The sequence below is a fragment of the Hordeum vulgare genome, chromosome 4H, assembly GCF_904849725.1.
Source record: "Hordeum vulgare subsp. vulgare chromosome 4H, MorexV3_pseudomolecules_assembly, whole genome shotgun sequence".
Taxonomy (NCBI): domain Eukaryota; kingdom Viridiplantae; phylum Streptophyta; class Magnoliopsida; order Poales; family Poaceae; genus Hordeum; species Hordeum vulgare.
The window spans coordinates 606,730,268-606,754,683 of record NC_058521.1 but is presented as its reverse complement, the minus strand read 5'-3'; the positions used below and the strand labels follow the sequence as shown (position 1 = coordinate 606,754,683).

At 44.0% G+C, this 24,416-nt stretch overlaps 2 protein-coding genes and 1 pseudogene across 2 annotated transcripts; all 3 read right to left on the bottom strand.

Moving 5' to 3' along the window:
* Positions 1 to 4,934: 4,934 nt before the first annotated feature.
* On the bottom strand, positions 4,935 to 6,907 carry LOC123450037 (probable glycosyltransferase 6). The gene has a single exon (XM_045127434.1). The coding sequence runs from the start codon at positions 6,464 to 6,466 to the stop codon at positions 5,042 to 5,044; it is 1,425 nt and encodes a 474-aa protein (XP_044983369.1). The 5' UTR covers positions 6,467 to 6,907; the 3' UTR covers positions 4,935 to 5,041.
* A 795-nt stretch (positions 6,908 to 7,702) lies between these two features.
* Positions 7,703 to 8,746, bottom strand: LOC123450038 (annotated as a pseudogene).
* An 11,556-nt stretch (positions 8,747 to 20,302) lies between these two features.
* On the bottom strand, positions 20,303 to 21,566 carry LOC123447572 (brain acid soluble protein 1-like). The gene has a single exon (XM_045124182.1). The coding sequence runs from the start codon at positions 21,541 to 21,543 to the stop codon at positions 20,596 to 20,598; it is 948 nt and encodes a 315-aa protein (XP_044980117.1). The 5' UTR covers positions 21,544 to 21,566; the 3' UTR covers positions 20,303 to 20,595.
* Positions 21,567 to 24,416: the final 2,850 nt, after the last annotated feature.

Genomic DNA, 24,416 nt, shown 5'->3' with positions numbered 1-24,416 from the left:
GTTTATTGGTTTTGAAATATTTGCTGATTTAAAAAATCATCATTCATTTAATAAAATGTTCGTTTAACCAAAAAAAAGTTCGTGAACCAAGACTCTGCCAGTTTGCAAAAAATATGTTCGCCTGTTCGGAAAATGTTCATCGATCAGAACAATTTTTGAAAAAGATTTACAGATTTATAAAAATAGTTTCAAATAGTATTAGTATAAAATGTTCATGAATTCAAAGAATGTTCTTGAATCTGGAAAATGTTCATGATTTCGATTATTTTCATGAGTTTTCTAAAATGTTGCTGAATTTTGAAAATTGTTTGTGATGTAATGTAAATATTCTTTAATTTGAAAATATGTTCATAAAAGAAGAAAAATAAATAAATAACGATAAAAGTAAAAAAGTGAACAGAAAAAGAAAGAGAAAATGAGAAAAGAAGGAACAAAAAGGAAAGAAAATAAAGAAAAAATAGAAAATTGATGAGAAAAACAAAAAGAAACCCAAAAATGGACTGGCCCAAAATAGGTTCGAAGGTAGGAGAGGTGCACGTTCAGTCGCTATGTGCCAAATAGGAAACCCCCCACATAATAGCGGCTGGAAAAAAAATCGTTTAGACAAGGGAAACCTCCCACATGGGCCAGCCCACATGGTAGCGAATGGAAACTTACGTTTGAGAATCCCCCACCTGGGCTGGCACACAGAATGAGAAAGAGAGTGATAATGCATCTTCGTGATGGAGCAAAATATGGTAACAGGCATTGGCGATTATGATTATTACTTTCTTCTATTACAATGCACGACCCCTTTTTCTAGTATATGTTTGAATACAAGCTTTGGCATTGGGTGATGTGTGGAAGAGAAAACCATATCACTAAAGATTGTACTTGGCTTAAGCAGATGAAGCATCTTCTCAAGTATGTGGGATATGTTGCTAATGTCCTCAAGGTGCTGCTTCTTCAAAATTCCAAAGATGTGATGATGGCAGATCATGTTAATTAATTGGTTATAGTTACTATAAGTGTTGGTCAGATCAATGAGAATGGTGTTATCAAGGTTCTCAGTGATATATTCGGTTGGGGATGACAATGGAGAGTTAGGAAGCTTGAAAAAACAATCATGTGTTGAGATTTCCTAGCAAGGCCAAACGCCCAAACTGGCGGAGCTGATCAAGTTCAAAGACTTTAATCTGCTGGACACAGGTGTGGTTGTCAGGGTGCAAGGTTGGACTTTGATCATCAGGCAGTTGGTAAATTGCATACTATGTGAATTAAATTTGGTGGAGTTCCACACTGCTCCAGACATTTCTTTTGGACGTGCGAGGTGGCTGCTCCTGTTGGCCTGGTAGCGGCTATTGATATGGATACCATCAACCAAGAGAAAATCAAAGCAAAATGTGGGGTGAGAGATGTTGCTAGGATCCCTAAACATGTATAAGTGACTGCCCCAGTCCTACTAATGTTCATGATTGAAACTGAGATGGACTTTGTGGTACAGATGGGATGTGATACGTTTCTAACGTAACTATATTTTTTGGTTGTTCCATGCTATTATATTATCATTTTAGGATTTTTTATGTGTTCATTTATCAATTAATATTATTTTCGAGCACTAACTTATTAACCCATTGTCCAGCGCTAGTTGTTGTTTTCTGTATGTTTTTAGCTTTTTATGTGTACAGTACCAAACGAAGTCTAATTGCCTCAAAATTTTAATATAATTTTTTTCTAGACCAAAAGAAGACCTTAAAACTTCAAGAGGAGACCGGAGGCGTCGTGAGAGAGGCAGCGCGCCTCTAGTTTTATGTTTAATTTTTTTAATAAATGTATGATGGACACGTGGACTATCACCGGTCGTTGAGGCCGGCATTAATGTTTAATTAAATTTTTTATTTTTAAAATTGTTATGATGTATTTTTTTCGCGTCGTATTAAAAATGGGTTATGACAGCGTTGGGCGCAAGCATTGACCCAATTCAAAAAGCGGACATGAATATCCGCCTGACCACTTCAAATATATAAAATACGGAAAAAACGCGCGTTCATTTGGATCGCATGGTTGAAGTTGATTTTATATAAGCCAAGATATTGACGGAGACCTAGGTCTAAATCCTCTTGCTTGAAACTTATTTTCTTATTTTTTGCACCTGTGAAAATGGTTCAACAGGTCGGTTTCTTCCTGGTTTGCAAAGAACGTCCATTGGCAGGACGGTCCACGGAGCTTGAGAAACCACTAGAAACGCCGATTGTTTGCTTTTTGTTTACCGGGCCATTTATTTTTAAAAATGCCGGTCTGGGCATTGAATCTATGGAACATGTTGGTTTAGGAGTTGAAGGTGACGGGCTGATGAGGAGTAAAGATAGAAAATAAGGAAAAGGCGGGTTAATGTTACTGCTGTGAAGAAAATGGCAGTAAGGCCCTGTTTGAAATCACAATAGATTATATAATCTGGTTTATAAAAATAATCTAGGTGGACATGTTTAAACATCAGATTATATAAACTGTAATTCAAGTTTTACATTGCATAATGACATGTCTTTCCTTTGTTTTTTCTTAAAGAGGAGGGTGGTGGTGGCAGAAATGTAATTATCTTTAAATTTACAACGATAATGGTTCATTAGCAATTTAAAAGAGGAGGATGGTGGTGGAAGGAATATAATAATTTGATTTTAGTTAGGATAAAGTAGATTGTGAGTTTTTAGTAATCTGTCCATCTAGTTTTTATAACCTACACCATAATCTGTCATGTTCGAATACAAAATAGATTATAAAAACTGAATTATATAATCTAAGTGGTTTCAAACAAAACCACCCGCTAGCGCCCAAGTATGAGTCACTTTGCTATGCAACCAAGTTGTTTGCTTGTCAATGCCCCTTTTGTGTGCAAAATAGAGTTATTTTTAAGTCATTTATTTTAGGACGAAAGAAGTACATCATAATTTGTCCTGTTTGGAGACAGAATAGATTATAAAAACTGAATTATATAACTTAAGCGGTTTCAAACAGGACCTAACTCTCTGTTTTTTAGTTCAAATAATGTTATTTTTTTGATAAGAGACTGGGATGAATATTACTCCCTGCGTTTCTAAATACAAGTCTTTCTAAAAATACTTCACTAGGAAGCATATTAGTTTCCCCATGCGGCGGCTCCCTTCTATCCGTTTCTTGAATGCATGCAATATTACATAAGTATGACATCATTAAATATATATTTTTGATTTTGAATTTTAAAAAGATTTATCTCCCAAACCGGTATCTCAATTAATGATCCGTTTTCATCACTGACTTTGTCGCGACGAGATCTTCAAAACTATATCCCATGTATCGACAACTTTTGTTTTTGTCGGTACTTGTCAGATTACTATCACCTATTTATCACATTATTTTTCACATAGTTCTCACATTAAATCAACTTGGTTATCAGATTTATGAATGTCAATATACCCCCTAAAAAACTTGATCCATTGTACTCGTGCTGGTTCATGCATTTACCTGCTTATTGTTAGTGCCCTAATACCCACTTTTTAGCTCCACATAACTTGTAATGCTTGAAAACTACAAAATTATTATGGCGATAACTACGTGTAATTTTTGTGACAACTGTACACCTGTAAGATGACAACTATGATGACATAAATATGACAACTAGGAACGATAAAAAAAAACGAAACATGTCAACATGGGATCTTATTTCGAAGGTCTCGTCGAGGCGAATCTAACGGTGAAGGCAAATCTCCAATCAAATTATTAAACTGTGAGATAAATTATTTTTAAAATTTGAAAAATACATTAATGTGATGATTTTAGCATGAAGTGGAAGATTCTTGCATGGGAATGGGACTGTACAAGCCCGCCCTATGGAGAAGCTATGGTGCGGCGCTTCTTCATAGATTTTCTAAAGATTTTATTACAGATTATATACGAAATAAAATGAGTGAATCTATATTTTAAAAAACATCTATATACGTGATAAAATCTTTAGAAAAAGTTATATTTAAAAACAGAATGATTAGTTTTATTTTTTTTATTTTTTGGAGGAAAGCTGAAGCCTGTTGAAGCACCACCCCTTGCCACTGGGAACAGCGACAATGTGGAGCGCGGAGAATGAGGATCTGCAACCAAATCCCCATCACCGTCCCTCCATTTGATTAGCTTAATTAATCTGTAATCGCGAGAAGGAAAGTGAACCAATGATAGTGAGACACGTGTTGGTGGAGGGAAGGTAAAATAAGCACAGAATCTCGTACCCTGGACAAATCGATTGACCAAATTATATTCAAATCGAAGGTACGAATCGTAAATGCCCTCTGACATGTACGAATATGATATCTTAGTCAACACGTGTCAGCCTACCCTTAAATAAGGTCTGTGAACCGGATCTGATTTCTTGGCACGTACTACTAGTACAATTGTCAACACGCATTGTCAGTGGTAATCTTGATATCACCATCATTATATACCAGAGCAACTGGAAAATTTGTTGGATTCAGTCGATTTCGCCAATGTATCCATTAAACCATAAAATCTCCAAATCTGGACATGTCATCAACCTTAAGAATTGTAGGAAAAATCCATCCACTCTTGAAATGTTATTTGACATATTCACAAGACGTATAGTTACAGGCATTAGTTCTCCTTAACCAAAAGTATTTTTATATAAAAAAATAGTTTTGTACTTCCTACATCCAAAATTATTTATTGCATAAATGAATGAATCTAGAATTATTTATCGTACCAGTATAAATGAATGAATCTAGACTTATTTCAGTAATTTAGGACAGATGTTTTTTTTTTTTTGAACAACTGATTTATGGGTGCTCGCCGTGTATATACTTGGATGAAATTTGAAAAAGAAATAGAAAAAGTAAAGAGAGGTTCAAAGCAAGGACCCCAAATCAAGCTGAAAAGACGCACCGCCACATCCAGTGACAGTGACCGAGATGCAGAGCAAGAGCAAGCAACGCTGTCATTTCATTTCACTAATAAAACAGTACAAGTAAATGGTGGTTTGATTTTTGCTGTAACAGACTGCACGCTCAATTCGACTACGACTAAACTAGAGCGGGCGCACGTCGTCCTTGAGCGGTCCGGCGTGGCGGAAGCCGTAGGCGCGGAGCACCTGGTCGTCGGCGAGGTTGAGCGCGCGCCGCATCCCGTCGGCGCAGGTCTCGTTGGAGTAGATCTCGTTGGGCTTGCCGCCGCAGGGGTTGCATCCGGTGAAGTGCGTCACGAACGGCCGGCGCCAGGACGCCCTCTGCCCGCCCCCATCGGGCCCCGGGACGCCGCCGTCCTTCTTCCTCAGTGCCGCGCTCCTCGCCGCCGCGTACAGCGCGTGCTCCCCCTCCGCGTGCTTTCGCCGGAGCGCCGGCCCGAACCGCCGCTCCGCCGCCCTGTACCTCGCCGCGACGCCGTCGAGCTTGTCCACGATCTCCGCCCAGTATCCCTGGAAGTAGTAGTCGTGCTCCAGGTACGTTCTGGCGCCCCACTTCTTGCGGTTCTTGAGCAGCAGGTATGCCAGCGCCGACTGGTCGTCGGACTCGGCGTCGGGCTTGTCGCTGAGCGTGGCCATGAGTGTCTTGCCCCATCGCGCGTAGTCCGGCGAGGCCGGGCCCATGCTGGCCCATGCGTCCATGAAGTCGAGCGACCACTGGCAGTTGCGGATGAGGAAGACGCCGGCGTTGAGGCCGACCCAGGACCTGGCGCCGTAGACCTCCCTGTCCCAGCCGTGGACGACGAGGTTGTGGTCCTTGTACCTGGTGGCGAGCGGGAGCGCGAAGTCCATGTCGGTGATGACGGCGTCGGCGTCGAGCCACCAGACCCACTCGGCCTCCGGGTGGGCGAGCATGGCGGCGCGCACAACGGGGATCTTGGCCCAGTAGGCCACCATCTGGGGCTGCAGCAGCGCCGTGTTGTAGAGCAGCTCCATCCCGTGGAGGCGGGCGTAGTCGAGCTTGTTCTTGAGGAAGCGGAGCAGCATGTGGTCGCCGCCGTCGCCGGCGCAGGGGTAGGACTGCGAGCCGGAGAGCATGACGACGCGCTCCCCGGGGCCGCGGCGCGCGCGGAGGCCGCGCGGGTAGTGCTGGCGGAGCCACTCGGCGCGCTTGGCGTCCCAGCCGGTCACCCGGCGGTCCACGGCGTAGGAGAGGCCGGCGTCGTCGTCGTAGAAGGTGCGCGGGCGCGCGGCGAGCCTGGCGTACAGGCCTTCCGAGTCGGAGTCGTCGTCCTCCGCCTGGTGCTGCGGGAAGGAGGTGGGGAAGGGGAGGGAGGGGCCGGCGACGAGGTTGGGCACGGGCGTGGGCGCGAGCAGCGAGGAGAAGCAGAGGAGCAGGAGCACGGCCGCGACGGCGCCCGCGGCGAAGACGAGCGCGTCGTGGATGCGGGTGGTGAGCACGACGTGGCCGTGCGGCCTGGCGTGCGCCGGGGACGCGCCGCCCTTGCCCGCGGCCCCCGTGACGCAGAACGGCGCGGTCTCCGAAGCCATCGCCAGTCACCTCGTGGGCCGTGATGGCGTGGCGTGTCGTCTTTAAGGTAAGCAGCAGCTCAAAAGCAGAGAGGGAAAGCTCCAGTGAGGGAGTGCGACGGGAAACGAGGGGCAGGCGGCAGCGGCGGGAAAGGTGGTAGCGTGGGGGATCGGGTTTTGGGGTTGGACCGGGGATTGTGGGGATCGCTCTCTCGCTCGCTCTGGGATGTGTCGGCCGCCGGCGACGGGCGCGGTGAGCTGGCCGCGTGGGGGCTTGGGCCTTGTTTGGGGGTTTGTTTTCTCTCCGTTGATTTTTCTTTTTCTTTTTTCTTTTTTGGACCACTCGTAACAGTGTATTGCTATATTTATTAATGTTGGATTGGGAATTGCAGAGGAGCAATTCACTTGCGTGCACACCTCCATCGGATCACGCAATTTAATGCGTATCGAGATCTGCACCCAATTCTAGCTTCTGTAGTACTTCCTTCGTTCTAAAATAATCGTCTTAACTTTATATTACCTTTAATAGTACTAGCAAAAAACTCATGCGTTATAACGAAAGGAAACAGTACAACACGCCCTAAAACAATACAACACGCCCTACCTTAATAATAATGACTCAAGACCCCAATAATTTCATGTCCTTTATTTAAACATGGGATCACATCTATGTTCTCTCTCTCTGGGCATAAGATAGACATCAACTTCCTTTTTTCCATGCGATGTTTTATCGAGGCATGCATGTGTGGTTATTTATGGTTTCTTTTCTTTTTAATCAGATTTTGATGAGGTGTTCATTTGCAACATGAATCGGCCTCGGTACGGATAAAAGACGGATTGATTAAAATTACACTATAAATAAAATTTAAAAATGTTAAATAGGTAAAATAACATCATATTTACACTGTACACATCACTTTTGATTAAAATTACACCAAAAAAATAGAATTTAAAAAATGTTAAATAGATAATATAACATCCTATTCAGATTTTACACATTTTTAATCAAATTTTATATATAATAATTTCAAATTGAAATTACGGTTTAAAAGATATGATTTTTTGAAGTATTTATCACTTATAGTTGAACTGCAGATTGACATATCTTAGGCATTGAGCACTTTGCAAGCCCCACAAATGTCGTGAACATGAACAAATGCCTTTTGTAAATCCTGAACAAATGTGAAGTATCTACAGTTAATTAGGCCGCACACAACAGCTCTACTATGAGAGAACAGAGAACATAGAATTGATAGCTCAGAAGAAGAACGGGCTGATGTTCTGCTCCATCTTCATCGTGGCCACCGGCGACAGGAACGAGGGGGCGTAGGAGTCGTCCCATGGCAGCATCAGGGAGCCGGGGCCCTGCAGGTCGTCGAGGCTGATCCCCATGAGCCACTCGTCGGTGTCCATCTCCAACTCCTGCACCTCCTCCTTCGGCAGCATCGCCGCGTTTGTCGTCCTCATTCCCTGGAGCGCCGTCGGCAGCGAGTCCAACTCCGGGAATGCATCGTTGTCGACATCGGACTCCGGCGTCCGCGTCTCGCCCCCCAGGGCGACTGTGACGCCGCAGCCTTGACCGCCGCCTCCCACCGCTGCCGCTGCATCTTCTCCCACTGGTTCTTCTTATTGTAGAGGCGGCAGAGCACCCAGTCATCGAGCCTGATCGAGGCGCCGTCCCTCTTCCTTCCGGCGCGCCCCTCAGCGCCGGCGAGGCGGTACTCGTGCATGATCCAGTCGGTCTTGACCGCAGCCCCCGGCCTGCCGTGGTAGAAGACGAGCGACTTCTTGACCCCGACGGTCCTGCCGGCGCGCGCGACGGGCCTGTCGGCGCCGATGGCCTTCCAGTAGCCTCCCCCGGCGGCCCTGCTGGGGCGGGAGCCGTTGGGGTACTTGCGGTCCCGCGGCGTGAAGAAGTACCACTCCCGCTCCCCGGAGAGCGCCCGCTCTGGCAGCTCCCATGGGTCGTGCCGGTACATGTCGACCTCAGCGATGACGTGCGCCGGCAGGGCGCGTCCGGCCGCGCGCGCGCAGAGGTAGTCCCCCACCAGCTCCTCGTCCGTCGGGTGGAACCGAAACCCCGGCGGCAGGCTCAACTCCGCCTCCCCGTCCTGCCATTCCCCGCCTCGAGGAGCCCCGCCGCCGTCGTCCTGCGTCATCTCCCGAGCGGATCGGAAGCGACACCGCTGGATCTGCAGCCGAACGTGCACATAAGGATGATGAAAGAATAAATCGAACCGTTTTTCTCCCCTCACCATGGACCGCGGGTTAATTATCATAAAGTAGGAGGGCTTTTTTGCAAAAAGGCGGTGGCGGGTTTTTCGACAGAAACGATAGCCTTTTTATTATTAGGTAAAGACTATAAAAGAATGCTTGGATATGTTTTAAAACGGAGACACTTATTTTAAAACGGAAGAAATATATATTTTGAACATGTATTTCCCTTTCTTATATACGTGGTACTAGTATACCTCTACTTATAGAGAAAGAAAGAAAGATTACGGATCTACACTAATTGAGGCCAACCATGTGTGACCTACACCATCTGCCAATTACTCCCTTCGCACCATAATATATGACTTTTAGCAGTTTATTTGAACTGTTAAAACGTCATACATTATGATACAACGGTGGTACTATACTAGTCGTCTGGCCAAACAAGCATTTCTAATAGGGCGCGTGAATGCAATCGTAGTGATTTATTTGGTATTTTATCGTTGATGTGACTACATATCAAAAATATAAAACTTTAGCAATCAATTGAATTAGTATTTAAAGACTTGTATAAATATTATTTTATTTTTTGTGCTCTCTCCTTTCGGATTCAGTAGCGACCGAGCCCCCTAACTACATCCCCATTTACTTGGCCACAAAATTGAGTAAACGGGTTTGCTAATTTTCATTCATATGAGAAATACTTAAGTCATGTTCAGCTCCATGTATGTTGGATTAATGTGTCAGGATCCGCGTTGGTCTGTTTTCACACATGATGCGAGGGCAGGCAACCTATGGTGAGTTTTTTTTTGTGTGTGTGTTTTAGGGAGGTCATGCCGTGCCTTTGTGTAATCACTTCGATCCATATTAATTATGGTTGATTTAGTTTTCTTTTTCATTGATGTGGTCTTTATTACCAAAGCTCGTATTTTTCATTTTTTTGGGTGTTGTCATGGGCTACATATGGGCTATACGGAAGAGTGGAGCGGGAGAGCTCTTTTCTTTTGCATTTCAATTTTGTGTTTTTATTTTTTTCTATTTTTTATTACTATTTTTACTTATTATTTTTTAGAGTGCGGGGATTTGGCTCTCGGGGGCTCAGACGAGAAATGCAGTCAAATGAATCAAATGGGGCAAGCCGCAATCAATACTGTTAGGATTTAATTAATTATTTTAATTAAATAGAATATCTGCCCGTGGAACCGACATGCGGTTTCTCTCCCGAACAATTGCATCCTGGTGCTACGGACATGTCGTTCTAGTAGTGCCTATTGTAACCGTCGCGCTTGTGCGACGCGTCTCTGCTGGAGATATAAATTTGTACATTCATCATTGCAATAACAACATCGTTACTGTTCATTACACTATTATTTACACGTTATCACGCACGCCTCTTCAGCGAGAGCGACAGGCCACACCACAAACTCGCCGGAGAAAACTGGAATGAACTAATACAATGGAGGAGAAAATGTGTTTAGTGGATAGTGGATCTACTAACACGATACTTAGGGAGATGAAGTATTTCCAGACACTCAAGAAGAGTAATGGAAGTGTTATAACAATTGCTGGCCGAGACACTGTAACTGTTGGTTCTGGTCAAGCTACAATTACACTCCCTATGGGTACTAAATTAATAATCACGGATCCTCTATTGTATCTAGATTCTACTCGTACCTTACTGAGTTTCAAGGATATCCGCAAAAATGGTTTCCATGTGGAAACTAGTGAAGGGAGTGGGTGTGAATGCCTACTCATAACTCAGAAAAAGGGGTTTCGAAAGAAAATCCTTGAGAATTTGCCTTCTCTATCTTGTGGGTTGTATTATACATACATTATATCAGAGACACATTTGGCGTACAAGATAAATTTTCAGAAACTTGATATGTTCAAGATTTGGCATGGTCGCCTGGGTCATCCTGGTGTTGGGATGATGAGAAAAATTATTGATGGTTCTGTTGGACATAACATAACGGATATGAAGTTCCCAAAATCGTCGGATTTTGTATGCACATCATGTGCAACTGGGAAATTGATCACAAGGCCATCTTATGTGAAAATAAAGGATGAGCCACTTGATTTCCTTGAACGTATTCAAGGAGATATTTGTGGTCCAATACAACTGTTATCTGGACCATTCAGATATTTCATGGTCCTAATTGATGCATCAACGAGATGGTCAAGTGTTTGTCTTTTATCAACAAGGAACCATGCCTTTGCAAAGCTAATTGCTTAGATCATTAAATTGAGAGCAAATCATCCTGAGCATAGGATAAAAACCATCAGAATGGATAATGCCGCGGAATTTAGTTCACAGACATTTAATGATTACTGTCTAGCTTTGGGCATTTCTGTGGAGCACTCAGTACCTTATGCACACACCCAGAATGGTCTTGCGGAATCACTTATCAAGAGGATCAAGTTGATAGCAAGACCTCTCCTACAGAATAGTAATCTTCCAGCTTCATGTTGGGGTCATGCAGTATTACATGCTGCAGAATTGATACAAATTTGACCAACTGCATATCATACGGTCTCCCCGTTGCAGTTAGTACATGGAAACCAGCCAAGTATTTCCCATCGGCGGCAATTCGGTTGCGCGGTATATGTACCGATCTCACCACCGCGGCGTACATCAATGGGCCCTCATAGACGAATGGGGATCTATGTGGGGTACAATTATCCGTCAATCATTAAGTAACTGGAACCCCTGACAGGGATTTGTTTACAACCTGGTACGCTGATTGCATTTTTGATGAGGACAATTTCCCGGCATTAGGGGGAGAGAATAACCACAAAGAATATCGTGAAATCGATTGGGATGTGAAAGGCATCCAGTCCTTAGATGCACGTACAAATGAATCTGAACTGGAGGTTCAGAAGATTATAAATTTACAAAATATTGCAAATAATCTGCCAGACGCATTTACTGATTATAAAGGTGTCACAAAATCAAATGTTCCCGCTATGAATGTACCAGAGAGAGTAGATGTGACCCATAGATCTACTCATCCACCTAAGAGGGGGAGGAATCTGGACACAAAGGACAAGGCTTCACAGAAGCGTCCAAGGGGAATGAGGAATCCTCAAATAGTAAATGCAAGTCAACGAGATGTTGATATTCAACCTAGGGTTGAGGGACACCTAAAGGATGATGGACATCCAGAACCCAGTACGAGTGTGCACACAAATATTGGTGCTGGGACATCGGAAGACCTTGATCAAATTATTGAGGGAAATCACGAAGGATCAAAAGGTATTGATGAGATATCCATTAACTATATTGATTCAGGAGAATCATACAACAGAAAGACTACAGTTGTCGACATTTATTTCTCCTCTAGAATTGCAGAAGGCCTAGAGTTGGATCGAGAACCTAAGTCCATGGCAGAGTATACATGAAGCGCTCAGACTGGTCCAAATGGAAGGCATCAATTGAGGATGAATTGCGCTCGCTTATGAAAAGAGGGGTATTTACTGTTGTAATACCCACTCCTCAGCATGTCTTCCCTGTGGGAGCAAAATGGGTTTTTGTTCGTAAGAGGAATGAGAACAATGAGGTGGTGAGATACAAAGAGAGGCTTGTAGCACATGGGTTCATGAAGAGACCTGGCATCGATTACGATGAAACATATTCTCCTGTTATGAGTGGAACAACGTTCCGATATTTAATATCACTGGCCGTGAAAATGAATTTGTCTATCCAACTTATGGATGTTATGACTGCATATTTATATGGGTCACTGGATTCTGATATTTATATGAAAGTTCCCGAGGGAATGAAGCTTTCGAATCCAAAGGCTAATCGCAACATGTATTGCATAAAATTTCAGAAGTCATTGTATGGCTTGAAGCAGTCGGGAAGAATGTGGTATAACTGACTAAGTGTATTCCTTCTTCAGAAGGGTTACTTAAATAATAGTGATTGCCCATGTGTGTTTATCAAGAAATCTAAAGATGGATTTTGTATTATTTCTGTGTATGTGGATGATCTCAACATCATTGGGACTACACAAGAAATACATCAGGCAAGTAATCATCTTAAGATAGAGTTTGAGATGAAAGATCTGGGTAAGACTAAATTTTGTTTGGGCTTACAACTTGAACATATTCCTTCGGGAATACTTGCTCACCAGTCTGCTTATATCCAAAAGATTCTTGAAAAATTTAATATGGATAAAGCATATCCATCGAAAACACCTATGGTTGTTAGATCTCTTGATAGAGATAAAGACCCATTTAGACCTAAGGATGATGATGAAGAGGTATTAGGACCTGAGTTCCCTTACCTCAGTGCTATTGGAGCGCTAATGTATCTAGTAAACTGCACCGGGCCTGATATATCATTTGCAGTAAATTTATTGGTTAGATTCAGTGCATCACCAACTAAGAGGCATTGGGTTGGTGTGAAGAATATTTTCAGATATCTTTAAGGCACCAAAGATCTTGGTTTGTTCTATCAGAAAAATCAAGATAAGACCATGGTGGGATATTGTGATGCTGGATACCTATCGGATCCTCATAATGCCAGATCACAGACTGATTTTGTCTTCTTGAGTGGAGGTACGACCTTTTTTTGGAAATCGACAAAACAAACTTTGGTGGCTACGTCCACGAATCATTCTGAAATTATTGCTTTGTTTGAAGCATCACGTGAATGTGTATGGCTTCGCAGAATGATAAACTTTATTGAAAGTTCAAGTGGGATTGGATCACTAGAATCACCCACCATTATCTATGAAGATAATGCTGCATGTATTCCACAGATGCAAACAAGTTATATAAAAAGTAATATTACAAAGCACATTTCTCCTAAGCTATTTTATCCCCATCAGTTACATGAAACTCGGGAGATAAATATTTCGCAAACAAAGTCATGTCATAATCTTGCTGATTTGTTTACAAAGTCATTACCAAGTTCTTCATTTGAGAAGTTTATCAAAGGAATTGGTATGAAACAACTTCGGAACTTGCAAAGTTCAGGGGGAGTGTATCCCTGAATGATAATCTGTTTGTGATTTTAGATATTGGATATTGCGCTCTTTTCCTTCATAAGTTTTTCCTAAATGGTTTCTTATGGAAGGTTTTTAATGAGGCAATAGTAATACATGCATTGTGATATGTCGGTTTCTCCTTATTTTTCCACTAGGTTTTGGAAGGAGTTTTGATGGAATATTGTACATATCTCCTCACATTTTCCTACAGGGTTTTTTGGAGGACATTAGTCATGATAATGATGATCAAGATGTTCATGATGATGTTACAAGAATAAGTAAAGCATAGATTAGGGGGAGTGTTAGGATTTAATTAACTACTTTAATTAAATAGAATCTCTGCCGGTTTCTCTCCGGAACGATTGCATCCTAGTGCCACGTACGCGTCGTTCTAGTAGTGCCTATTGTAACCATCACGCGCATGTATGACGTGTCTCTTCTGGAGATATAAATATGTACATTCATCATTGCAATAACAACATCATTACTGTACATTATACTATTATTTACAAATACTACAGTGCCGTTCCCCAAACCCCAACACTCCACCTGTCCCACGTATCCACGAGCACACTAGACCTCTCGCCCCCACCGCCATGGATACGGATGGATGAGCTTCTCCCCGAGGAACCCAAATCACCCCACGCTATCGAATCCCCTGTCCCGGTAGCTTCCCATTAATCTCATCCTCGTCCACGTGCATTGATTGAATCCATCTCCTCCGCTCTCCGCTCATCTCCAGAGTCACTCTGCTAGCACACACGAGAGTGAGGAAGACATCCCACCACGCGTTCGTCCCCATTGTTAAACATTGTAATCTCGGTGTTGTATAAACCGAAGGTTGTTAGGGTGGATGTGTGTGTTTCCTTCTGTTGTAAACGTGTTAGGCTGTTAGGATTCAATCTCCTCCTTCTGTTAGTTTCTTGAAGATCAATCCTGTGCCTAACCAATCTGTAACTCTTCTCTATATTAACACGTACGCGTCCCTGCCGAGAGGTATACGCTTCAGCCTTCTTTTTTACATGGTATACAAAGCTCTCTCTTCCCATCGCATCTACTAGAGCTTTGTCGTCTTCCTCCTCGGTTGCTATGGCCATTCCCTCGCTTGCCTCGCTAGGCCACACCGTGATAGAGAAGCTGACTAGGGAGAACTTCCTGGTGTGGAAGACCCAGGTCATGCCGCACATCAGGGCCGTCGGGATGACCGGCTACCTGGACGACACCATCAAGGAACCAACTCCGATCCTGACGACGGAGAAGGAGGTTTCTGGCAAGAAGGTGGTGGAGGAGGTTGTCAATACAGAGCACGCCATCTGGGTAAACCAGGACCAGCAAGTCCTCACCTTCCTTCTTGCCACGATGACTCGGGAAGTTCTGCTTCACGTGAAAAACCTCGACACTGCAGCAGCTGTTTGGGCGGCTGTTCTACAGAGTTTTTCGTCGCAATCTCGAGCCAAGATAAGTCAACTTCGTTCCCAGATTGGTCGCACCCGCATGGGGGATCTTGCTACTGCTGCATATTTTTGCAAGATGAAAACTATTGCTGATGAACTGGCAGTTGCTGGTAAGCCGCTTGACGAATATGAGGTAGTCTCACATATTTTGGAAGGTTTGGATGCAGATTACAATCCCTTCGTGTCTGCCATATCCATGCGCGTGGATCAAGGGGTCGGCCTGATTGATCTCTACCCCCTGCTCTCGGCCGAAGCCCGCATCGAAGCCCAGAGCGCCTACAACAACTCCAGCGCCAATCTGGCCTCCAAAGGAGGCAACCGTGGTGGCTTCAGCCGCCCATCTGGTGGCAACTCCGGAGGGGGCAGCAACACCTGCGGCAGCAACAACAACTCTGGGGGCGGGGGTCCTCACTCCAACAACACCTCCAATAACTCCGACACCCGCCAAGGTGGAGAAGACATGATCAAGTGCCAACTCTGTAAGCTTGAGGGCCATGGAGCTTGGCGCTGCAAGAAGAGGTATGATCGCAACTACAACAACAACTTTCAGCGTCAAAAGGGAGGTGGAGGTGGCGGTGATCGTTCTGCCAACGTTGCTACAAACTCCTATGGCGTAGATACCAATTGGTATCTTGACACAGGAGCCATGGATCACTTGACAGGTGACCTTGAAAGGCTTGCGGTTCGTGATCGCTACACCGTCAACGAGCAAATCCACACTGCAAGTGGACAAGGTATGGATATTGCACATGTTGGTCATTCGGTTTTAACTACTCCCCAAGGCCGTGATGGGCGGCGGCGACCTGAACACCCTTGACTTCGATGGTGTCTTCCGCGATAGCTGCGGCGAGAGCTCCTTCTCCGCCGTCAAGGTCCGCTCCTCCGCCATGTTTCTTTCGTTGGATATGTGGCTGTGGTTGACTCGGTGCGCTGTGGCAGGCCGCCAAGGTGTGGTGGCCGTTGGTGTTTGAGCAGGTCGACGCCGCCATGGAGGAGTGGATCGTGGAGCAGATGCACACGGTAAGCCCCTCCTTTTACAGAATTGAATTTGTTGATTAGCTGGAAGCATCTCTTATGGAGATGTGTGCATAGTGATAGTGCAGCTTTCTTATGTTGCTGGTTTTGTGACTTGCTCCTCTCCCCTTCCCTTCCCTGATGCTTGGTTTCCTTCCTTGAGCAGGTCAGCGTTCCGTATCATCGTATGACGTCCTCACACGGATCCGGCCATCCCCGACATGCCCTCTTCTTCCCTAGCACCACCGGCGTCAGGGGCGTTGAAGGCCAGTAGCTGCGGACACCTTACGACCCCGATGCGGACAACCAGCCAGCCATCTCGGGCCATGTTATGCCCAGCCCTGTACCACCACGACGACGAGCAAAGGGGAAATCGAATGTGAATGATGAATGAAAACACTTGGACAAAATATGAAATACTGCATCTAGTAACAACATAATGCCATCTGGAAATTTGGTGCATTACACTATCTTATATCTCATATTTTAGACAATATATGCATATCTTATTTGATCTTCCTTGTCATGTGTATAGGGAAGCATCTTTTGTTTCAAGTTCTCTATGGGAAACGAGTAGTTGATTGATTTAAGTGTCAATTCAATCTGGCCTCTTCTCTGTTTCATGCCCATGCCAACTTATATCCAGCTGTATTACTAGCCACCTAGCACAACGGTATAGCATGTGGATTCAAATAACTTGTGCATGTGAAGTTACATTTTTCTTGCTGACTAAGCTTGTTCAAGTTACAGTGTCTAACATACATCCAATTTTTCTCTATTAACTAGTGATAGGTTTGTGTACTGCTGGCTGACTATCATTTCGTAGTTTACAGTTCATGATCTCCAGCAGGTCAGAAGTCTTGAGTAAACATTCGATTTCTGTGGTTTCCAGTTTAGTGTAGGAACACAAAGCAATGTGGCTGGAGTTTGATTTTCAGTCGGCATAGTCTGCCTATGCTATTGATTTGTTGCAGATAATTACTCTTTCCGTCCGGAATTACTTGTCATAGAAATGGATGTATCTATACGTATCTTAGTTCTAGACACATCCATTCCTTACCATTTTGCCGACAAGTAATTCCGGACTGAGGGAGTAGAATGTTGCAGTTAAGTTGGTATCTAGTCTAGAATAAATTATTTTCCCATTTGTTGTTTCCTTGCTGGACATGGCATGGTTCAAGTGGTGTTGCTGCTGTTTACTACTGCTGTAAAGAAATATAAGAGTGCTTAGATCACTACTTTAGTGATCTAAATGCTCTTATATTTCTTTACAGAGGAAATACATGGTATTATTGCTAGCTATATATATACCGGCTGCTGATTTATGCTCTCGTGGTTAGGATTCTACTCCTTAAAGTGATGCTTTTGCATTGCTTTCCTTCCTCACGCACAAAATATCTGACTCCTCCTATCCATGTGCAACAGCGATGCTTTGCATTACATCCGTGCAGTAGATGACAAGGGCTTCATGGCCAACCAAGGTGCATGGTGCTCGCAAGCGACGAACGGAGGCTGTTCGACATCAACTACACAAACCACTGTGAGCTGCTCCCTTTCCTACGCTACAACCATGTTGTGTTTCATGGGTTAGTTAGGATTTTGGTGCTTTTTGCGCCGTGGTTGGGTCCTTGCCGACTGTTGCATTGATGATCAAGTGCTGGTGCTTATTTGTTGTGGTGGTGGTCATCTGGCTGCTTGATGTGCTGCTGCTAGTTAGTAGTACTAGTTCTCCCAACTATAATTATTATGGTACATATGGAATAGTTTATTAGAATGTGGCTGAAACCATCTGATTAGCTGGTCCTAAAGAATGGTTATTATTGAATTAGCCGGTCCTAAAGAATGCTCCGCCTAAGCTCTGCTTGGTGGCTGGTTCCGTATCTGGAAAGTGCAATGTAGGTGAAAAGATTAAATACCTTGTCATGCTTGCAATGGTTTGCTCTCGACTGTTGTTTTGTAATATATCTTGCTATACTAGTTCCAAGTGCTTGAGTGGCACCTCTGAGATAACTCACTTGCGGTTAATTAGTGGTTTTATCATTTGTGTTTGTGCATTCTTTTTTCCTGGGCATCATTCATGGCTTTCTAGTAGTCGACATGCTTCTGGTTCCATTTAGTGTATGCAGGTAGCAACAGCTTAAGTGTAATGGAGCTGTTGTTACTCTATGCCTGCTTTGTTAGAGTTTGCATCATCTCCTTGTTGTTTATAGCATAAATTCCTTCATTATTCTTAATCTAAACCTCTGATGCTGATACTAATTGTATTTGTATTGATACTGTTTAGTTTTTGTTGAAGTGTGCATGGTGGCATCTTGAGCTCGCACTCTAAAATATGCTTTTCCTTATTCCTGAGTTGGCACTGTAAATTTTGCTTTGCCTTGTTGATAATGCCATATGTCTTATGCAATCAGATTACATTTCTGTTTGTTATGGTAATATAAAAAATATTAGTGTTGACGTAAATTTCATAGTGCATGCCTTTCATTTCTTTGTTTTGATTGTTTCCCTTGTACTGTATTTTATATGCTTCTAATGGCTGATCCTTCCAGGTGTTGTGTGTTCTGGAAGATGAAAGAGGAAGAAACATTATTTTTTATGAACTAAATTTTTTGTATTCTGTTTTCTTGTACGTATCATTTGATAGTTTTGTATAGGAATAAGTGATACTATTTTGTAGGGCTTTATGGCCTGTGCTGTTGGGCTTTAAGGGAAACAGTGTAGATGATGTATTCTTACGTAATTAAATGTTGTATTCCCTGTGTATATGCTGCTTCAAATGACATGAAGATTATGAAAATTGCGTACATGCTACTTTATATGGGTTGAATATGACAGAAAATAATACTGGGCCTCAATAGGCCATGCCCCAAACAAAGTTGTTCTTGAGCTGTTTATATAATGGAAAAAACTTGTTAGAGAAGGGCGAAATTAAAAAGAAATTGACTATTAAAAGGCCACAACCCAAAATATAAAAGGCCGAATTGTGAATATAAAAGACCGGATTGTTGGGCCTGGCCCATGTAGCTAAATTAACAGGAAAAATATATACAGAATGAGCAGCATTATTGGGCTCGGCCCATGTAAAGCACCGAACTGGACTGGGCTAATCCTATCAACGACCAATCCAATTGGTCGTAAGTTTGCCACATCAGCTTGCCACGTTGGATTCGACATGGATAGGGAAGACAACCAGTAACAAAAACAATTGGTCATAGAACCAACGACCTTTCGTTTTGGTCGTTGCCTCTACGACCATTTCACAAAGAAAGTCGTTAAGTTTCATTAGAGACGGCCAGCTTTTGATCAACTATTTTTGATCGCAAAAAGGTCACAAATGAAAAACAACGACCATTTAGTGACCAATATAGAAGGTCACAAGTCGATATATTTCTTGCAGTGACATCCACCTCCTCCCTCTCTCGAATCTGAAGGGAAGCGGGGCTACATCTGGAACCGAAGGTGGATTTAGAGGAGGGGGAGGAGATGGGGGAGGAGCCCGAGGAGGAGCCACAGGCACCGGAGGAGGAGGCACCGTCGCAGGAGCCGGAGGAGGAGGCACCGACGGTGGTCAATCTTTGGCCGAAGCAGCTGCCATCCTCAACTCCATCAGCTCCAAGTCGGTTGCGGTGGCCAGGCGTCGGATGGAGGAAGCCCGAGCGGCGTAGGCGGCGGAGGAGGCGGGGCAAGCGGCTCAGGCTCCGGCGGAGGCCATCTTCGATGAGGAAGAAGCTTAGTACACTAGTTAGTACGTAGGATATATTCTGAAAGCTTTTGTATGGATATGAAGGATGAAATATGAGATAGTTGGATGTGGAGAGAGAAATTTGAGGCGTGACCGGTTAGTGTCCGCGGACTCGACTGGACGCGTCCGCGGGCGTTTGAGAGGTCGGATTTGGAAGGTCCGGCTGTAGATGCTCTTAGATTTTGTCCTCCTGTCGGCCTGATTGTAATGTTCTCGGACTCCTCTCTAGCGAGGAGTTTATGTTCTTTTGGGTCTTAGCTCTAGTTTCCCTAGTCTGTTTTCATGATGGACTCCATTCCCCACAATTTAATAAAGTGCCGCCAATGACCATTCGACATTACGACAAAGATGAGAAACCTTCGAAACCATCTTCGGAATATTCACGAAACCTGAACATGCGATGCATTTTCTATATATCCTCTATGAAACAATCTTCGAAATATTCACGAAACCTGAATTTGTATAATCCAGTGTCATATGCATGGTATATGAGTTTCCTTTTTAGAACACAAAGTGATAGAAGACCCGTTTCTTTGCCTAGCTAACGGGCGTTCTCTTTACACGAATAAAGTAATACTGCAAACGGAGTTGCATACATTGGATAAGCAATTACAGTTGAAAATTGGGATATAAAAAATGAGCTTGGACCGCTTTCCGGTCGTAGAACCTTCTGAAGTGAACAGGAGGGGGAAATTATTTTGGTTGGTCACTTGGAAGCTGGGTGAGCTGTTGGACTTACACATACGGCTTCGGTTTCGGCGCAACATATGCATCGGTTGTTTCGGCTGCCGGTGTCTCTGGCTGTGCAGTCTTTGGCGCGGCATAAGCATCAGTTGTGCTCGCCACCGCTGTATTTGGTTGTGTAGTGCTTGGCGCCGCCGGTGTGTCTAGCTGAGCATTCTTCGGTGCGGCGACGCTATCAGTTGTCACAGCCGCCGGTGTCTCCGGTTGGGTCTTCTTTGGCGCGGCATAGCTATCGGCGCTATCGGCTACGGGTACCTTTGGTTCCTCCTTCTTTGGTTCGGCGGTCACCGGCTCCTCCTTTGGCTTGGCATAGGTTTTTGGTCTCATGGGCATGACCTCCACCTTCTTGGGCTCGTCCTTCTTCTTTGGCTCTTCCTTCTTTGGTGTTGTGTAGACGTCTGGTTTGCTTGTTTCTGGCTTCTTAGGCTCTTCCTTTCTAGGCACCTTCACTTTCTTCTCAGCCCCTGCATTCTTGGCCATGTCCAATTTCTCTTTAAGTTTCTTTTCCTCACCGGTGTATCCAGAGGCACCTTTTGACTTCTTCTCGATGGTAGAAGGTTGGGAGGGCTCGCTCTTTCTTTTGGATTTCTTCTTAGAGGCAACTTCGGATTTCTTCTCCCCAGCAGCCTTGGTGGGACCTTCGAGTTTCTTATCCACGCCGGCATAGCCAGAGGCGCTTACTGGTTTCTTCTCAGCATCGACGGAGACGACTTCGGGTTTCTTCTCGGCACTGGCCGAGACGGCTTCGGGTTTCTTCTCAGCACCAGCGGTGTATCCGTCGGCAACTTCGGGTTTCTTGCTGGTAGCGGCAGCGACGGAGACGGCTTCGGGTTTCTTCACTCCACCGCCATAGTCAAGATCACCATGGGCCAATGATAGGGGGCTGGTGGAGGCAACAAAGAGCAAGAGCAGAAGCGATAGAGCGAGCTGGGACCTCATGATAATCAATCAACCAGACGGATAGTGGTTGTGAGATAAAATGTCTACATGAAAAAGTTGGGAGGTATTTGAATAGCATGGGTGGGAGGGATCGAGAGGAGGAGATGATCCTGGTTAGCCTCGTGCGTTTTCCTTAGAACCGTAGCCACTCATATCCTTGTGTAAAACAACGCGCCTGACGTGAATAAAGGAGCCCAAAGAGAAGGCCATAACTTTACTAAATAAGGTCTCATCCTTTCTTGTTCATATCTTTTCTTGGCCATGTTTTCAAAATAGACGCTATGTATTCATGCAGGCAATTTTTTTTTCTTTTTTGAGAGAGTAGTTTTTGTAGAAGTTAATCATGTTGTTTCTTTAGGATTAGGAAATAAAGCCAAACCGAGTCCTAGTAGTATTAGGATTCCTAGTCCTAGTCTATTTTCATAGTCCCTTGTGGACGCGTATAAAAGACACCCTAGGGGTGTTGATTGTAACACCAGAAAAACGAAAAGCAATACAAAGCAAAGGCTCCACACGAGCCTTTAGCCATCAAATCCATCGATCAGTTGTATTCGTGTCGCTAGTTACGCAAGTTCCGTTAAGTAGCCGGCCGAAGCAAGAATCGTGTAGGCACGCCTGTACACTAGTGGGACGGGGCCTTTAGCCCCGGCCCGTAAGGGGCTTTAGTCCCGGTTCACCAACCGGGACTAAAGGGGCGGGACTAAAGGTTACAAGCCGGTTCACCAACCTAACCATTAGTCCCGGCCCTGTTACAAGCCAGGACTAAAGGTGCTCCACGTGGGCGCCTTGTAGCGCCCCAGGGGAAGGACCTTTAGTCCCGGTTCGTTACACGGGCCGGGACTACAGAGTTTCAGATTTTGCTTATTTTTGGGTTTTTTTTGAATGAAAGTATTTTTGGGTTTTAGGGTTTTAGGGTTTAGGTGTTCGGGAGATTAACGTGATGCCTCGTTTGGTGTTCGGGAATTAGTTTTCATATAATTTAAATAGAAATAATTATGCACATATATATATATATATAAGATTAACTTATCTTACAAGCGAGCATATATATATAATTATATGGAGATCTGAATTATCGGGACTAGAGCCCGTCTATTCGATTACATGGACGAACATCAGTAATGGCCCCTAGCTACACTAAATCGTCCTTTGTCATCTATAGCTTCCGTCCTTAGAAAGGTCGCAAGCTCCTCTGCAACAGCAATCGCGCGTTGTTCTGGTAGGACCTTCATCGTCATGGCCGTGTACTATATAAGAAGAGGAGATGAATATGAATATCAATCATGATAACAAAGAATGACGGGTAAAAATAGAGGTGTGAATGTTCATTGCTTACGTCGAATCTGTGATCCTTATGCTCAGAGGTAAACGTGCGAATGGTCTCGCAAACATAGTATCCGCATAGATGCGTTCCCCGTGGTTGCTGGTCGCACTTTACGAGAATAGAATATATATAATCAAAATAATAATCTAGCATCATAAATGTATTGAAAATAGAAGTATATCATACTACTACTTACCTGAGCCGCTCTAAAGGTCAGCTTCTCAGGAAAGTTACCAGGAGTCACGCACTTGAACCGCTTCCAAACCCTGCCCGACAAGGATAATGATTTGCTAAGTTTTTCATTAATTGATATATCAAAAAATCATCAAAAGAGACCGATAGAGCGCAAGAATGATTGAAATTACCCTTGGAGCATGTCCTGCAGGCTTTGGAACTGTTCCAAGGGTCTCGATAATGGGTCGAAGGCATCAACTCTTTCCTTATCAATTCGAATGTCCAACAGAATCCAATGAAAGCTGCACATGTATATATATATATGTGTGTGTCAGTAACTTATCAATTACACTTATAAGTGAATGGACACAACAGAGTAAAGACCCTCACCTGAAGTTGTATGGAAACAGTATGTGGTCACATAAATTTTGATCTGTTAGAAACCTTAGAAGGTTTTCCTCCGTCTCCTTGGGTTTACCAGTTAGCGTCACTATATGTATTTTATCTGGGTCAATAAACCCAATATTTAGGATGCTCTTACTTTTACAATCCAGAATCTTCATTCTGCATAATAGAGTACAAGTTATATATAGAAAATGAATTGAAATAACTAAACAAGTTATATGTAGACAACGAATTGAAAAACTAACAGGCAATAGCAACTCATAAGCGATTTGTTGAGGGCGTCGCCATTGTACATCTGGAAGAGTTCATCAAAGTCGATATGGATTTGTTCGGGGCGGCCGTAGTACTCCCGTGGGACACTCAGCATGATCATCGTTCTCCCATTCTTTGATTCACTTAAGTACCATTGATGCAAGTAACGCATATTTGTTGGGAGATCATCTTTGCTGACCAAAGGCTCTCCCATGACAAACTGTGGCTTAGGGGCTACCACAGCCTTGGGTATCCTGTCGTCTTGGGTAGCCAGCAAATCTTCAATCGAGACACCACATTCAGCCGCCAACTCCTTTGCTATTTCAAAAGCTAGCCCCTGCATCGGAGGGGGAACATTCACGGTTAACACCTTGAGGGGTGGGATCGACTGTTTGGCCTGTTGTCCAAGCTGAGGAACGTATGATTTTTTCTTGCTTGTAGTTGAACCTGATTTGCTCCCACTTGCACTTGCACGTGATCTACTATTTTTCACTTCCTTCTGCAATGTGCGTGTATAGTCATCAGGCTTATGGTGTAAGTCATATTGTGATGGAAGGGTCGTGAAGTAGTTTGCAAATGGTATTTGCTTCTCGGTGTATTCTGGGCGGGGCTCGGGTTCCTTCTTTTTCATCTGCGCATCATGATGTTCCTTTGCTGTCCTGGCGTTTTCCTCGGGGGTACGATCATAAGGTCTGATAGGAAGATTAGCATGACGTAG